The sequence below is a fragment of the Acinonyx jubatus genome, chromosome C2 (genome assembly GCF_027475565.1).
Source record: "Acinonyx jubatus isolate Ajub_Pintada_27869175 chromosome C2, VMU_Ajub_asm_v1.0, whole genome shotgun sequence".
NCBI lineage: Eukaryota > Metazoa > Chordata > Mammalia > Carnivora > Felidae > Acinonyx > Acinonyx jubatus.
In genome coordinates this window covers 152,185,880-152,204,408 of record NC_069384.1, presented here as the reverse complement: position 1 = coordinate 152,204,408, position 18,529 = coordinate 152,185,880, and the positions used below count along the sequence as shown (strand labels likewise).

The 18,529-nt window shown below is 45.4% G+C and overlaps 1 protein-coding gene across 33 annotated transcripts in view; it reads left to right on the top strand.

Moving 5' to 3' along the window:
- Positions 1–12,867, top strand: part of ARPP21 (cAMP regulated phosphoprotein 21) — a 155,434-nt gene extending 142,567 nt beyond the window's left edge. For all 33 annotated transcript variants that reach the window (XM_027040588.2, XM_053221721.1, XM_027040595.2 and 30 more), the window contains 2 exons: positions 10,805–10,953; positions 12,060–12,867. In XM_027040588.2, coding sequence (XP_026896389.1) covers positions 10,805–10,953; positions 12,060–12,317 — 407 coding nt within the window. In that variant the 3' untranslated portion in view covers positions 12,318–12,867. The remainder of the gene's footprint in view (positions 1–10,804; positions 10,954–12,059) is intronic.
- Positions 12,868–18,529: the final 5,662 nt, after the last annotated feature.

Sequence of the window (18,529 nt, the reverse complement as noted above, 5' to 3'; positions counted from 1 at the left end):
TCTGTTGCCTTCTCAAACTGTGTTCCAGCATTCTGCCCTGCTCCCTCGTGACCTCTCTGAGCCGTCTTGTGCGTTCGACCAATTTGGCAGAGAGAAGCGACCCCAGCTATTTTACTCCTGGGTCAGAGGAGGTCTCGAATAGTGAGGAGGGGACACTGAAAGCTGTCAGCTGGGCGGGAGAGAAAAATGCAGACTCTGTTGCTCAGGCCCCAAACTTCCTGATGGTGCGCATCCCTTGGTGTTCAATGTACTGTGTCTCACGACAAGGGCATTCATTTTCTTTCTCTTTCCAGATTTTTAAATCTTTTTCTCTTCACTTCATCTGCTAAAATATAAAAACCCTTCCATTCATCCCATGTTAACACCGCGGCAAAACAAACCCACAAAGGCCTGTCAACCCTAGGCGCCCCTCGGGCTCTCTGCTCTGGCCCCTGCCCACACCTCGGCCGCCCTGTCAGACTTCTCAAAGGAATCCCCTTTCCTCCTTTTCCTTCCTCCTCGGCTGCTTCGTTCCTTGCTGCCTTTGCTTTTGTCAAGATCACCGGTATGTTTTTGAACCACGGGGATCATTTCTTCTCTCTGCACTTGGGCAGCGCGAGTCATTGGCACGTTTCCCTTTCTTGAAACGCGTCTCTCCCTTTTTCGCCTTCACGCCATTCTCTTCTGGTTCTTCTAATTTTCCCATCACTCCTCATTCTCCTGTTCAGGTCAGTATTTGAATACCGTCGTGCCTTCGGGTCCCATGTGGCTCATCTCCCCAGTCTGCACCCATTCGGGAATATACCGTCTCTACGTGCAACAACATCCTGACGACTTCTGAATCGGTACCTGTGGCAGGCTGATGGCCTGAGCTCTAGAACTCTTTTGCTCACGTGTTTCCTGCCCATCTCCATTTACTTGTCCCGCTTGTATTCACAGTGAGGGCACTGCAGTCAACTCCCCTAACCAAAACAGAACTTGACGTTGATTCTTGGGCTTTTCCTTTCTGCCGCTCCTCCCTGCATCTCCTAGATGCCAGCGACTGATGGTTCGCGTGCTAAGCATCTCTCTGATGTGTCCGTTGTCTCCATCCCTACGATTCCTTCTTGGTGCGTGTCTTCGTTGTCTCTGCCCTAGGTGATGGCCACGGCCTCCCAGGAGGCGAGTCCCTACCTCCAGGTATGCAACCCCCAAGCGACTCCTGAAGAATCTCAATGAAATGGCCATCCGTCATTTCACTGTTCAGCTTATAAACCTTACGCGGCACCCTCAGTCTTTCAACTTTCAGTTCCGGTTTTCATAAATGGTGTTCAAGGCCCTAGGATTTGCACCCGGCTCCCTTTCTCTCCCCTGTGCTGCCTCTTCTCATTTCTAACCCGCTACTGCCTCGAAATACGTACAGTCCTTAAACGTACGTCCCGCATCTCTTGGCTTTTCCCATGTTGCTCCGTACGTTTTATTTATTTTTGAGAGAGAAAGACAGTGCAAACGGGGGGAGGGGCAGAGAGAGAGGCAGACACGGAATCTGAAGCAAGTTCCAGGCTCCCAGCTGTCAGCCCAGAGCCCAAGGCGGGCCTCAGACTCGGGAACTGTGAGATCATGACCCGAACCGAAGTCCTACGCTCAACCGACTAAGCCACCCAGGTGTCCCATGTGTTTTACTTCCTTTATCATGATTATTCCCCCCTTCATCCCACTCCATTAGCAAACACCTACTCATCTTCTAATACTCGGTTCAAAATGATCTCCTGGGAGCCTCCCACATGCTCCCCATCTCCCCCCCACTCACACCACGAGTTCATCTCCCGCTCAGTGATCCTGGAGTCTGAGACCTGCTTCCACCCTAGGGCCATCCTGGTGTCCTCCAAGTTTCTGTTCATGGCTGGGCTCCACCACCTGCCTGAGAGCCCTGTGAACGGCTCTCATAATCATTCTTATGCCAATGTCGAAGACAGTAGTAAATAAGATTTGAAAAGGAAGGATAAAAAAAACCAATCAGAATCTTGCCAGTGCGTTGTTAAGACATGTGTCTCGTGAGACTGGCCCTTGTGGGAATGTTGACACCAGGGAGATGGGCAAGCACTACAAACCAGGGCTTTCGTTTTTCAGAGAGTCTGTTTTCCCATGGGTGACTGGTCTTCCCGATGGTGGTACAGCCCCCTTCTGTCGAGCGTGTGATACCACAGAAACCACGAGATGCCAGTTTCTCACAAGTCACATCGTACACTTCTCTCAGTAGATGTCCCTTCTCTCGATTCCTGCCTCCCCTGCTTTAGTTCAGGTCCTCGTTGACCCTGCCCTAGATCAGTGCTGTTGCCTCCGAGAAGACTCTACTACTAGAACAGTAATACTGTTAAATCTACCACGGGAGTAACGTTTGCGTAAGAACCCTTGCCAGTCTGGAGCGGAAGAAAAGAAGATCATTGTTTTTTGGCTGCTTGGGAAAAATAACGTACGATGCTTTCTCTTTTTTTGTTAATTTTTTTTAATGTTTATTTATTTTTGAGACAGAGAGAGACAGAGCGTGAGCGGGGGAGGGGCAGAGAGAGGGGGAGACACAGAATCCAAAGCGGGCTCCGGGCTCCGAGCTGTCAGCGCAGATCCTGATGCGGGGCTCGAACTCACAAACCGGGAGATCGTGACCTGAGCCGAAGTCGGACGCCCAACCGACTGAGCCACCCAGGCGCCCCTGGAATGCCTCATTCTATAAAGGGGGCGCTTTTGATTCACCATTAGTTGCCTGTGAGCTGGTTTTTCTACTTGTAGTGATGGATAGATTTCTACAGATTGAGTCTGTGTCCACAGCACTTATTTTCAAAATGGTCAGCCGGGGCCAACTTGGACCCTGGAGCCCTGTGACAGGGACGGTCACTTGATCACAGTGATGTTAACCCCGTGACATCTGACCTCGTGATTATCCTGTGTGAGCCAACCAATCAGCAGCAAATCATCAGTGAAGGTGTCCACCAGGGGGGGTGATATTATGGGGACCGTGATTAGAGCCATTTCCGACCCTGACTTTGCTCCAAGCCTCGCCTGAGAAGAGGGGTCCTCACGGGGCCTCAGCAGCAGTTGGCCGTCACCCAGCCTGGCTGTATGATGCCCGCGGTTAACTCTGGCAGGGTGTAGGGATGCAGGGACGCCACCATTATCTTCTAAGCCTTACAGCAGCCTCGTGAAGAAAGCAAAACGTTTGCGGGTCTTTTATGCAGCTTGGGTTGTCTCCCTCTGGGTCGTCGAAGCTCTCCGGCTGTCAGCACGGCACTCGGGGCCGGGAAAATTCAGAGAATTGCTTCAATAATATGACAGCCTCTTCCATTTAAAACGGGACTCAGTGCAGCTTCTCTCGGAGGCGTTCATTGAAAGTCTATGCATGATGCATTCCTGTAGTCATTCAACAAGGTCTCTCATGTTTGCCCTGATTTAAAAAGAGAGAGAGAGAGAGAGAGAGAAAACCAGCTTTGTAGTTGTGATAACATGGATCAGGATGGTATAATTGCAGCAAAGAGACCCCCGAGCTGGCAGTAATAGGCTGATTCGTCTGATGTGTACTGCCATCAGAAAGTGACCCATGCGTGGATGTTCTCAGGGGACAGGGAAGAGGCTTTTAAGAAGGACACTCTGTGCAGTATGAAAGCTAATGAGCAAACGCACACGTGTGAAGGAAAGCTACAGCTTCAGGAAGCCCGGTCCCGCTTAGAACCTGGTGCAACCTTCCTCAAAGTCATCAGGACGGACCGGTCCTTGCGGGGACGTGGGCCGCATCACCTCCGTGCCTGCGCAGAGTCCCTGTAGGTCATTCTGGGTCGTGTCCCTATGAAACTACAGCCACAGGGTAACGAATGGAGAGGAGAAGACGAGGAAGGGTGTGGAAACGGCGCATAAATGAGGTGGAGGCAGATGTTTACACAGGGATGAAAGTAAACGTGATGGGCTTTAACCGGAAAAAAACCAAAAAAATAATTTGGTGCACTCCTCCTTTTGAAGTTAGGACCGGTTTGTGCTATTGTACCTCATCTGTAAGAACAGAGCAGTATCTGACTATTGCTGTCCGTGTGGAGCCCGATATAGGGCTCGATCTCACGAACTGTGAGATCGAGAGGCAGATGCTCAACTGACTCAACCACCCAGGCACCCCAGTATACTGCTCCTCTGTTTTAAAAGTCCTACTTAGGGTTTCAGTAACATAGATTATTGGGAGTTTGGCCTAGAGGCCAGTGCGTCAAAAGATTAACACCTTGTCAGGGTTGAGCCCAGTTGGCCTACCTTGTCACACCTGGGATTTGTGTTGGAACAGGCCATCATCTGCAAAGGCCAGAGTCGGGTGTCCTCCCTGGTTTCTGAGGGCCCCCTGGTTCTGGGAGGCCTGAAGTAAGATATTGAGGCCTTTATTCACCTTACATGAGGGTGGGGTGACAAGGGGTATCCCTTACCCCAAATCTATGTCCCTAAAGCCTAAGACAGTGGTTCCTCTTTCAGAAAACCATAGACATATCATGATATCATGTTGTATATCCAGTCTGTCTATCCAAGGCTACCTTGAGCACCGAGATGCTATAGAGATAGATGAGGCCGAAAAGGACGCCCGTCATAGAGACAGTACCCTAGTAACAGGTAAAACTTGGGCGAAAGCCACAGTATTCGCAGAACTAGAAAGCATAATGATAGCAATCTATAAACTCTGAAAGTACAGCCGTCTCTAAGTGGCCTGGGGAATCTTGATTCCTCCGGACCTTCATCTGTCATCCTAGATCAGAGGCAGGGTCTCTGTGTACCTCTTTTCTCTTGCCTGTTTTTGTCTTTTAAAGCTATTAATCCTAGTTTTGTTTCCAAAGGCCAAGCGACTTTCCTAGAGGCAGCCAGTTGCCTAGAACAGTCAAGCGATCATTCTTACATTTAATACAGACATAAGTTACTTTTATGTCTGATATTTTAAGATCATTTTGACAAAACAGTCCAGAGTAAATATAGAGTCTTTGAAGTCCAGAGTCTTCAAAGAGTGTGAAGAGTGCCATTATTCAAAATGGTCCTAGTAATTGAAAACTACAGTATCAGCTTATTAGAAACTAGTGAAGTGAAGGGACTGGAGTCTGTTTGACTTAGCCCGATCCTACTCCAACCCAACTGCCTGTCTGGTGTCCCCTAATCTGGGTAACAAGACTTTAAAACTGTTACTGAGTGGTATGAGTTTGTTTGGACTGGGAAGTTATGCTTTGCCTTTGATTTCCTTTCTTTGATACTAACAAGATCATCTTCACCAAACTGTGAATCATAAGTCTTGTCCTCTTAATTGTTTTAATTACCAAGAAACAATTAATGCAATAAGTGGTCATTAAATACCTGACACACTAAAGGAATTGTTAAGGTATTAGAACTAGAATAATGTATAATAAATAGTACTACAATTTAAGGAATATCAGCAAGGGTGCTGATGTCAGAAAACCACGACTAAAATTTGAGCCTTCCCTCCTCGTAGCTTTGTGTCCTTGAACAATCCCTACACCCCTGTAAGTCAGTTTTCTCTTTTGTAAAAGCAATTTAATAACAGTGACCGCCTCCCAGGATTGTCATGACACAAGGTAAAAGCATTTAATTCACTGTTTGGATGAGACTGAGTGATCCACATACATAGCTAGTTAGCTCATTTGTAATGGAAAATCTTCGAAGAAGATGAAAGTATAAAGGAATTGAAAGGAAACCAAGAACCAGAACTGGGAAGATACTGGAAAACGGCCCAAGGCACAAACTATAAAAATTCAGCAGAGGGAGAAGCCAGCTCTGAATCAGCATTTTTCTTCATATCCTTCACCAGCCCTGCCGCAGCTGACCTACTGTAATTCTATATCAAAGCCCTTTACAAAGAGCAGGATTTGAATTCAGAGAGAGCTCATGTGTTCCCTGGGAACTTAAAAAAATATTGACATCTTATCATTCCAAGATAAGTAATTATTATATTAAAAATTACTAATTTTCATATTTGAAGACAGTCTGCCACATTAAGAATATTTTACTTAATAAACACAACATGTAAATGACAGTGCTTGAGTGGGTTAGGGGAGGTGGTAGCTTCTCTTTGTTCTGTACACACTTGCCCTCTTAACTACTCCTTTCCCCGTCTTCACATCTGTAACCCAACAACAGCTGAGGCGACGGTACCCTGAAATACAGGTTGCTACTTTGACGTTGCCTTCAGTTTCAAAATGTTGGATCTGTAACAGAGTATTCAAGTACTAGTTAAAATAGGTCCATCACAATCTTGCCAATTCATAGCCTCTCATCAATTTACATTCTGATTTTTCCTAATTGTGGTGTATCGAGAGAAACGTTGCCTTGGCAGAATATTAATGAAGTATCCTGCAACTACCAAGAGTATTCAATAACTGTTGTATTTCACTAAGAACACTAGTACATTTTCAGACTGATCAGATCCAGACATTTTAAATCTTACAACCCCTCAATCCCAGCAGAGTGCATTTTTTTTTATTTGCTAGGAGGCACTTGTCCATTCCTAACCTTTTTACCTTCAGAAAACAAATGATACACGGGACTTGGAAATTGAATGAATCTTGGCTGAAAAAGAAATAAAAATAGCTAATGTCTTTATGATTTCCATAGCAAGCCTACAGGGCAGCCACTGTTGCTGTTTCTGTTTTGTAAGATGTATTATATCTCGCTAATCCTCAATAAATATGAAAAAGTGATCATTTCACAGCCAAGAATTGACAAACTGGAACACATTTCTCATTTGAATAGACGAGATAAGCAGGTTGCCTCCAGCTCTGCCGTCTTGGCCTTTGGGTGGGTTGTGTCCTGGGCAGACGCTTAGTTCGTTCTTAGGTCAGTGGTCTCACATTTCTGTCCATCTATTTCTGGACCAGGGCTTGGATTCACATTCCAAAAAGCCTCCTGTCTTAGGGACCATCCTGCCACCTACCGTCTGTAACGTCGTTTAAAGAAATGGGCAGCTGCAATTAAACCATTCTAGATGCAGATCTGTTGCCTGGGGAGCCTATTGAGAAATGGATGGGATTCATGAATATAAATTGGGCTTTACCTCACTTAAGTTTTCATCTTGAAACTGCAGAGCATTATCCGCTTCCCCCATAAATCTTTATGTGCCTTAAGTGTGTTTACCGCGGGACCCCAGTGCAGAGCTGGTGGCTCCTTGCTCTCTGCACGACTGAATATTTACATCCGCAAGTCTCGCCGGGGGAGGGCGTCACCGTCGTGCACTGCATCAGTGCTCTGGGCAGAGATGCATCGCACCCCCAGGTCTGGGCCTGTACGGGGATGGGGCCACACAGCCCCCGGCAGGTTTTTCTCTCCTTGAATGTTATTTGAAGTGCACTTCCTTTTCCTATCAAGACAGTCTGCTTCTGTATGTCTAAACGGCTCTGTTATAAAACTGGGGCACCTGGGTGGCTCAGTCGGTTAAGCATCTGACTCTTGGTTTCGGCTCAGGTCACGAGCTCACGGTTTGTGAGTTTGAACCCCATGTCGGGCTCCAAGCTGACAGTGCGGAGCCTGCTTGGGATTCTCTCTCTCCCCTTCTCTCTCTGCCCCTTCCCAGCTCTCTCGCTCTCTCTCAAAAAAAGTAAATAAACTTAAAAAAAAAAAAAAGACTTTTATTCCCCTTCGTCCCAATTTTGGTTTAGAGCTGGTGTAATAAATGAATCTCTCATAGGTTACGTCAGTTTATTTTTGAACGTTTTGAAGAGGGCTCTGAGAGAACGGAAGGATTCAGTAAACAACTACATAAATAATCTTTTGAAGCAAGGCCACCGCACCCCTCCTCCCCACCCCCCATTCCATTCCTCCCCTCTTTTGTTCCCATCTTAGCTAGGTATGTTCCGCAAAAAGAACCAAAAAGACCCAACGGGGCTTTCACCATGTGCCCAGATAGAAGTCAGAATTTTCAAAGACATCCCTCACCTTTTCAACCTGTGCTTTGAATCTTCAGCCAGAAATAAGGCTCTATTATACTTACCATCACATGGACTATAAAGTGTATTCACAGTGTCTCCTCTTTGCTGTGGAATTCAATGGGGAGGAATACGGCAGGTGATCATTTGTCTACATTCGTATCAGGTTGTTTTCCTACATGTAAGACAATTCTTGCTAGCACGAGTTGGATAGGGGCAGGAATAATGTCATAACAAAATGGTAAAAGAGTAAGAGAATTTTGCAGGGCCAATGGATATACGCATTAGAGTGGACTATCTAGGCAAGGGAAATAATAGACCACGACTGTTTGCAAGGAGAGGCATTCCCCAGAGGTGTGACGGGTTCGGGTCCAGACCATTGCAACCAAGTGACTATTGTAATAAAGCGAGTCAAACGAAGTTTTTTGCCTTCCCAGTGCATGTAAGACTCATGTTTACATTGTACTGTAGTCTAGTAAGTGTAGCATAGCCTTAAGTCTAAAAACGCAACGTGCGTACCTTAATTAAAACATACTTCCTGCTAAAATGGGCTGGCCATCATCTGAGGTTTCCGCAAGTTGCAGTCCGTGACCATGACAGACATAATAATGAAAAACTTTGAAATGCTGTGAGAAATCCCAAACTGTAGCACACAGACGAAAGGGAGCGAACGCTGTTGTGGAAATAGGATTCTCCCTCTCTCCTTCTCTTTCCGCCCCTTCCCTGCTCTCTCGCTCTCTCTCAAAAAAAAGTAAATAAACTTAAAAAAAAAAAAAGACTTATTCCCCTTCATCCCCTTCAGAGTTGCCGCAACTGAACGTTGCCGCAAACCTTCGATCTGTAGAAAATACAGTATCCGCGAAGCGTGTTAAAGCAAAGCCCCAAGAAACAAGGTATGTCTGCAGTGTTAAAATAAATTTCTCCCAAATGCCTCTGCAGACGAGGCATTCTGGGAGATAGTGAGGGCCGTCACATGGCCTGTGTCCCGATTTCTTGTTCCCGAGTCTGCTGGGGTTTCCTTTTTTGTATAACCTGTAAACCTTCTAGGAACGCAGCCCGTGAGCCGATGTTCTTAGTCTTACGTAGGCCTGCAGAGCACGTCCAGGGAAGGCTTTGACTGTGGGCACAGAGTAGTCGGAGGGAAGATGGTCGTGACTCTTAATTACATTCTTAATATGTGATGTCCTTACAAAAACTTAAAATAGCAGGCTGAAACCACTTTGAAGCTGAAGTAGGGTGACAAATGTGAAGGTAAAACAATGGGACACAGGAAGATCGAAGGGTGGTTTTCGAAAGTCCACACTTGGCCCCCGCAGCGGCCAGCACAGGACAGGCCTCCCAGCTTGGCTTTTCCCCAGACTTGTTGTTCTCAGGTGTTCCAGACTGAAGACAGCTTGTGTGACCAATGGAGCTGATCTCCCAACTCAGGGACTACTCACAAGCCATTGTGTCCACAATATTTCTGTGATGAGTGAAGGCAATTTTATGTAGGCCAAAGGAGAGCAAGATGTTGCCCCCTGCAAAGACTATAATTTTACCTGTCCTCCATGTAAAGTTAAAACATGCGCTGGAAATGCAGGTTATTTATTAACAATGCATATTGATTGTTTCGATTCTTAAAATCTGGCTGTAAAACATGGCTTAGTGTTTGTGTTTTAAAACAATCTAAGATCTTAAAGATTTTTCTCTCAGAGAATTGTGTTAAGGCAGTGGATGGACTTTCTCTAGAGTAGTCAGTATGGTTTGTAGTAGAAGCTCCGGAAAGACCTTACTTTACGTCATGAAGTGAATCTGTTTTATTTTTCTACCACCACATCCTTTTGACCTAAATCATAACCTTCTTCCCAGGAATTCTATAAGAACTGTTCCCTTCCTTTGAGAATGCAATTTAGGGGCGCCTGGGTGGCTCAGTCGGTTAAGCAGCCCACTCTTGCTCTCGGCTCAGGTCACGATCTCACGGTTCGTGACTTCGAGCCCCACGTCGGGCTCTGCGCTGAGAGTATGGAGCCTGCTTGGGATCCTCTCTCTCCCTCTCTCTCTCTCTCTCTCTGCCTCTCCCCTGCTCTTGCTCTCTCAAAATAAATAAATAAAAGCTTGAAAAAAGAAAGAGAATGCATTTGAAACCACTTGTGGTGGGGATTAAAATGATTGCAAGATTTAAATTGTGATACACTTCAAAAAGAAAAGAAAAGAAACCCAAGCAACTGACCCACTCACAAGGACACAACAGAGACATTTTTTTTAAGCTCTGTATTCTGTATTATTAACATACGTGGTCACTTATTGGAGTGCTTTACCAGAATATTCTCCGGGGAGCCGGCGTTGAAACAGAATAAAAAGCATGCCGTATCTTTCTCCAGTTGCTGCCTTTTGTCTATGGCAGTGGACGTTGAATTAGTCAGAGTAGTGAATCATTTTGTTCACTAGGGCATGGAAAATAAAAATTTAACAGGCAGTTTGATGATCACTGGGTGAAATGAGTTTGTGCTGAAAGGTGAGATAGTAAGAGAATGAGTCAATTTAATTAGAAAAAAAAACCACTTGATAATTTACGAATACTCCGAATATCATTGAAACAAAGCAAACCACAGATATCAGAGGGCCGGTGATACCAATAGAGGTTCCTGTCTTTGTGCCGTAAAAAAAATTGACCATTGTCACGTCGTGTTCGCCGGACCGTTCTGCCTGAAGATGTAAATATCAGTGAATTTTTTTGGCATCATACTCTTGTCTCCTCTTAGAGCAACAAGACGCATTCCTAGGAAATAAGTATTTAGACAACACCCCGCTGATGGGGAGATTGGGATGTCTGAAGGTTTTGTGAACAAGTGCTTTTACCCCCATGAAATCTCATTTGTGTTCTTGCTGGCACAGCCTGTTCAAAAGGTGGTTTTTCTTGGCAGGTTACCAGCCAGTCCTGTCTGGTCAACAGGGGTTCCAAGGCCTCATAGGAGTGCAGCAGCCTTCCCAGAGTCAGAACGTGATGAGCAACCAACCGGGGAATCCGGTGCAAGGCGTGATGGTCTCCTACCCAACAATGTCTTCTTACCAGGTGCACATCAGCAGCTTGGAAAATCGTGGTTTATAAAGTAGAGCTTGCCAAAGTAGAGGCCGTGAGTCCGCCCCGTAATGGATGGTCAGCAGGGTGGGGGGTGCCGTGCCCAGCTCCTGTCGATGGTTGACTTTGAATTAAGATTAGCAGAAGAGCAGAAAACGGGACACGCATGCTTCTCTTACTACCGTGGCTTCTGAATGTCCTGCTAAAAAGGTATTTAAACTCTATAAACTTCTATTCGCGGAAGAAGATGCTGTAGTCTAAAGTGATATTCACGAAGACCTTTGGATAGTCCATTGAGATTTTGCCTATTGGGGAAAAGCCTTCATGACAAGCTTCCGTGCATTTTTAGTACACAGCCTCCAAAATTTCATGTCACGACAGTTTTAATTTAAAGGAGACACGGCAGCTCAGATTTATTCAAAGGGCATATAGAGGGCCTACCAACTGCATTTTCTTGACTAAACCCATCCCGGGTATTTAAAAAATGTCACACACCCTTTTGGGACTGACGTCCCGAAATACTCTGAAGGGTTATTGAAATGCTCCGATCATTAAATTTAGCCGAACCAGCCACGTCTGGCCCTAAAACGAACAAACAAACAAGCAAGCCAAAGCAAAATAAAAAGTCTGTCCTCGGCCCTCCTAGCTGACAATCCTTACTCACATTGCATCAGTTTCTCCCTCCAGCTCCATGGCTCTCTAAAGCTGCAGGCTGAGAGTGAGGTAGGTCCCTGTTGCTGTAGATGATTCCAGGCCACTTTGTCTGCATAAAACCAGAATGGGAATGCGGCTTTCCCCACGGAGCGAGATCCAGAGCAGGAGATCCAAACCGTAGTCCCGGGAGGGTCCCCGCACGGTACATCATCCCCGCAAGGTTTTCAGGGGCCCTGTGAGCAGGTGTCATGATGCCCATGGTCCAGGGAACTGGAGACGCTAAGTGACTTGCCCCATGTAAAACAGCTGACGAGAGGTCCGTCCGGGATAGGTGACCAGTTAGGTCTCACCCAAATGCTTGAGTATGTTTTGTGACACCACAGTGGCTTACCGGACCCACGGGCACAACCTCTTCACGAGGGGCTCTCTCTTGTGTCTTCCTCCAGGTGCCAATGACCCAGGGCTCTCAAGGACTTGCCCAGCAGTCATACCAACAGCCAATCTTGCTACCTGACCAGGCAGGTCAAGGGTCGCTCCAGGCCACCGGAATGCCTGTCTACTGTAACGTCACACCGCCGACCCCTCAGAACAACCTGAGGCTGATCGGTCCACACTGCCCCTCCAGCACTGTCCCCGTGATGTCAGCTAGCTGCAGGACAAACTGTGCAAGTGTGAGCCACACCGGGTGGCAGGTCAAATTCTGAGCACTGTGGCTGCGGCACGTGTCTCCAGATCGCTCGTGGCCGCTGAGGCAAGATGAACAAAGGTGGGACGCTGGCTGAGGACTTAACGTATTCACTCAACACCCAAACGATCGCTGCTGGTATTCTGTAAACACACACACACACACACACACACACACAAAGACTGATACACACATTAGCTGGTCAACGGTGCATATTTCTGTCATGTCTGCTAGGTACGCCTTTGTAGCTTAGCTAGTGACATGATTTCATCAAGGTAAGATTTTCTCCTACCACTGAACACCACTGTGTAGATGATAATATCCCTCATTTGGATTATTAGTTTTGTACTTTGTGTTGAGTTTGTGATGCTAAAAGTATTGAAAGATCATATACCGAAATCACATCGTACCAAAGCTGTAACGGGAAAGAGAAGGATTGATGAATGGAAGGAATAATTTATATACGCTATAGAGTTTTCTTTTGTGTTTTTTTTAATGGATATATACTGTATTGTAGTGTTTAATCAAAATAAAACTATTTGACCTTATGGAGGAAGGTCATGTTTTTACCACCAGTTTGGTTCACTCTCTGTTCCAGTATGTGTTCGCTTATGTGTCACCGTTGTCCCCTTGGAACACTGTTGCATGCACCATGCAGGGTAAAGGTGTTCCGGGTATTTGTGAATGAATCGGCATCACGTTGAGAGACGTGGTAGGCAAACACCTAACCAATTGCAGTTTCTTGTCCTGATACGACAGGGGTCCTGGGAATAAGATGGCTTCCACCTCGTCCATTCAGTGACATTTCACATTTTTGAAACATATACCCTGATTTTAATTTTAGGGATACGCCATACCAAACCCCGTTCCATCTTCTTTGAGTTCCACATGCTACCTGGAAAACCAAGATTTCTTTCTTTAGAGGGAAATCAGAAGAGGCATGGTCTGATTCTATCAGTTACATTGGGCCATGCAGTGAAAAGTGCCATTAGTTTTGAGGGCAAGTCAATAATGCAAAAGGTGCTAATGTTTATCCTAGTAATTGAAAAGAAGGTAAAACAGAACAAGAGTTTAGTCACAAAGACTTAGAACATTCGGGGGGAAAAACATTTAGAAGAAGCCTGTTTCTATCTAATCCTAAAATGTGTATTTAATCCCCTGTAGATTCTGCGGGTGAGATTGATTTATGACAACCTTTGAAAAATAATAACATCAAATATCAGCGTTGGCCCTTCTGGGACGTATTTATTGGAGGACTATCACCTCACAGCTTTCACTTTGCTATCACAGTACAATGATTAATAGTTATTTCTTTTATACTCTCTGCCTAAAAACCAGTATTGCCAATGAGAGGGGTATGGAAGGCATATCTGGATAATCCCCACTGTTTTTCCTATTATCATCTGCTCTATATTAGATCTTTCCATTTTCATGTTGATGAGTTGGAGGTCGAGTTATGCTAGTAGTTAAAAACTCTACCTGGGAAAGTGGAGGGAAAACAAACCACAAGAGACTCTTAATGATAGAGAACAAACTGGGGGGTGATGGAGGGAGGTGGGGGGGAGATGGGCTAGATGGGTGATGGGTACTAAGGAGGGCACTTGTGATGAGCACTGGGTGTTGTATGTGGGTGATGAATCACTGAATTCTACTCCTGAAACCCATAGTGCACTCGTTAACTAAAACTTAAATATAAAAAAATAACCAAAAAAGCCTACCTAGAATTTTTTTTTAAGTTTTTTTTTTAGTTATTTAGTTGAGAGAGAGCGCGCGTGAGAGAGCGAGAGGGAGGGGCAGAGAGAGAGGGAGAGAGAGAATCCCACGCTGACAGCTTGGAGCCCGTAAACCATGAGATCATGGCCTGAGCCGAAATCAAGAGTCAGATGCCCAACCACGAGAGCCACACAGGTGCCACAAGGATTACCATTTCTTAATGTTATAGTATCATTTTCTTTATCCCTTTAAAAGGGGGCTTCTACACACACTGTCACTAGCTTCATTCCCTGTGACGTCTGTCCCATTTACCCAAATCTCAGTCTCCTGGATCTCTTCGTTGTAAAGAAGCGTTACACGTGAAAAACATTATAAAAAGAGGATGTTGCATTTTTTTTATTGAGTCATTAAACCAACAGGCTGAGTCGCTATTAAACCAACCGCTGGTCTGAGAAGGAGCGATGTGTTTGCCTAATTAATACCTTCCCCTAATGGAAGGAGGGGGCCTGACCAACAGAGATTCCCTTTAGAAATACAGTCTCCATTTAGCTTTCTCATCTTGGAGGTGATACCAGATCAAGTATCCAAATAGGAGTCTGAAGGTTTATCTTCTTTTCATGGAAATCTGAGACATTTTCATCTTTTCTTTAATGATTCCTAGCATGACCGAGGCTTCTTTCCTGTGGATTTGAAACCACCATCATGCTTGTGGTAAAGACAGGCCTTCTCTCTCTTGGGCTGCCCTCCCCCCAAACATGCCACACTCCTTGCTACTTAGACATTTGACTTTTCCTGCATAAAGCCCTTTGTATACTGTTTCAGGCTGAGCCTTCTTCGCTAAAGAATTGATGAATCCTAAATATAGATGCCCAGCATTACATTATTCCGAATCTTATGTTATGCTTAACTGTCTTTTATACTACGTTACTGGACCTGGTTTTCATCAGGGAAGCATTTCCAGAATTTATCACCAGAACATTGCAGTTTTTCATGTTGGTTAATAATTTTATCACAATTGCATTTCGTAATGATACATTATTCAGCTCATAAGCTTATGTAGAGAGACATGGTTATATATTTATATATAGATATATTTGTGTATATATATATATATATATTTGTATATATATGTAACGAGATAGATAGATAGATACATTTGTCCCTGATGATCCTCTACGTGGGTGTCCATGAGAAGAAGAGTGACTTATGCATTCATTTATTCAGCAAACTTTTACTGCATACTTGATTATATCCTAATTACATGGCACCATTCCAAATGAGGACAAATAAATTTAAAGCACTTAGACTTATTCTTGTAAGTTTTATCATACACTTAGTTATTCTGCGATAGTTGGCACTAAATGTTCACTAGGATGCCAATGAATTCCAGCCATAATTATTTTATTGTTTTAATATAGTTTCACAGGATGTGGGGTGGGAAAGGAGAGTGTGTTCTAGAACATTATGGAAGTAGAATTATACAATTACTTAGGAGTACGGTTGGAGGATTTCAAATAAAGTTATAAATCATCATCATGAAAATAAGTGGGGTCCACATGAGCCGGAGCAGTTTTAGAAGAGAGATTTGAAGTAGGAAGCAGATACAATCGCGGAAGGAAGAACATCGCAGAAGAAATGGCTCTGAGACCTAACAAAGGCGCTTTCGGACTCCGCGTGGACGTTTGCCAGCAGCAAGAGTGTGGTGGGATGTTTTCAGCCCCCACCCTCCTGTCGCCTGTATTCTGGGCTGACAGGTACGCGCCGGTCACAGAGGTGAGGCCCACCCCTCTCCCGTACCCTGTCACCGTCCTTACAGGTGACTTGATCACTTACAGACCAAAAAGAAAGCATTGCAAATACCTTGCCCTAAGGGCAGAGTCAACGCAAATCATTTGGGTTTTGTTCCCAATACCCTAGAACAGTAGTTTTCTTAAAATATTTTCCATGGGAGACCCTTTCCTTGGGCTACGAATAGTTGTTACTGCAAAAGGCTGTTCCAAGGATAATAATAGTTGGGAAGCAAGGTTAATGAAGGTCGAGCGATCCTTTGAAAGAGTCTGGTTTCTGGAACCCTTACCATATCACTTTAGATTATGAGTTTCCAAGCAGGAGGGGTACTTTGCATGGTTTCTCACACCTGGTTGAACACAATTCCTTTCTTTTCACACACTGTGTCAAACGAACAGTATGAGGAACATATGTTAAAAAAACCTTTTTTAATGTTTATTTTTGAGAGAGGGAGACAGAGCACCAGTGGGGGAAAGGCATAAAGAAGGGGAGACACAGAATCCCAAGCAGGCTCCAGGCTCCAAGCCGTCAGCACAGAGCCTGATGCGGGGCTCGAACTCACGGACCGCGAGATCATGACCTGAGCCGAAGTTGGACGCTTAACTGACGGAGCCACCCAGGCGCCCCAGGAACATATATATTAAACATTTTATTACAGACCCCTAAAAAGGAATACAAACACAGTTCTTTTATCTCTATAGAAACTACATTATATACCAACACGTAATATCCAACCCTAGGTCCAAGTATGACTTCTTTTGGTAACTGCTGTAGTGTGTATTTTTTTCCTCCACAAGTGTGAGCCTGGAAGGTAATGCCGTGTTGCCGATATTTCTGGGCTAGTTTTTTTTTTGAATTCTTCATGCTGAATGAATTTATATTTATGTTTATATCTAAAATTATAGTGATCATATAGATGTATAGATGTAGTTATCTCCAATGATCTTGCACACCTCTCTGTGAGTGTAAAAGAAAACAAGAGTGATTTATGTATTTTTTTTTTTTTTATTCAACCAGCTTTTATTAGGTACTTACTGATTTCAAGATGTTGTGCCAGGCCACGGAGGCCTTGCCTTGAGGAAGTTTACGAGTTTTCAGACTAAATTATATACCAGCATATCAATGACCAGAAATATAGCCCTCACATAAAAATGGGATTTTAGGGCTGCCTGGATGGCTTTGTTGGTAAAGCATCCGAGTGTTGATTCTGGCTCAGGTCAAGGTTCGTGAGCTCCAACCTTGGGTCGGGCTCGTGCTGAACGTGGAGCCTGCTTGGGATTCTCTCTCTCCCTCTCTCTCTCTCTCTCTCTGCCCCTCCCCTGCTCACATGCGTTCTCTCCCTCCCTCTCTCTCTCTCTCAAAATAAATAAATAGACATAAAATACAGGAGTTTTGAGAAGGAGCAGATGACTTCTGGCTGACATTTGAAGAAGCTTTTGACCTGGGCTGCGCCGGTTAGACAGAATGTGGGCACGCACACACGATGTGGGTGGATCACAACCCCAGCGGAGAGAAATGCCTGAAAGCAAAAGAAAGAAACAGAAACGTGTGGCCTTTCTCATTCAGGCTGGTTGGGGTGGGAGGCAGCTAGATGGAAGAAGAGGACGGGAGGAGGACTTACAGGTGTGCCGTGGGCCTGATTGGCAGGACCTTGACAGCCAGGCAGAGTTAACAGGTCCCCAGGGGCCCGTGAGGCTTTCTGAGTCAAAGATAGAGAAGATCTTATCAAAGATGCTAAGATCCAGCCATGGTTCCTAAGGAAGCAAGGGCCTCAAAAAGGAGGACGGGCTAGACCTGAAAAGGCTCTTCTTTCAAAAGCGGAGATGAACACGAGGGGAGTTGAGGTTTGTCGTTGAACTACAGCTACCATCCGCCTCGTTGGGATTAAGTCGGACATGAGTCCTGGCTCTTAGCCCCGAGCAGCTCTGTCGCACGGACGGCCAGGCTTCCCAGCTGTGTAGGTCTGATTGCCTCCCTCTCGGACGGGAACTTGCGCATGTAAGTGCCGTGTCTCACGATCACACGGCACAGTCAGCGTCCCCCGTCAGGGTGAAGGAAGGCAAGTGAACACTGGGGACAACGTGGGAGGGCTACCAAGTATTCAGTACCTGTACCCAACACACAGTGAAATCGCAGATCAACGTCCTGTTCCCCTTGTGTAAATAAATGGTGAGGGAGGCCCCGGGCGGCTCAGTCGGTTGAGCGTCCGACTGTGGCTCAGGTCACGATCTCTCGGTTCATGAGTCCGAGCCCCACGTCGGGCTCTGTGCCGACGGCTCGGAGCCTGGAGCCTGCTTCGGACTCTGTGTCTCCCTCTCCCTCTGCCCCTCCCCGCTCACACTCTCTGCAAAAATAAATAAACTATATATATATATATATATATATATATATTTTTTTTTTTTTTTTAATAAATGGTGAGGGGGCACTTGGTGGCTCCGTCAGTTAAGCATCCAACTCCTGATTTTGGCTCAGGTCATGATCTCACGGTTCGTGAGACAGAGCCCCGTGTTGGGCTCTACGCTGACTGCCCAGAGCCAGTTTCCGATTCTGTCTCTCCCTCCCTCTCTCTCTCTCTCTCTGCCCCTCCCCTGCTTGCACACACACACACACACACACACACACACACATACCTCTCTCAAAATAAACAAGTAAACTTAAATAAATAAATAAATAAATAATAAATAAATGGTGAGAACACTTTTCCTTTATAGCTCAGGGGAAAACAAAAAT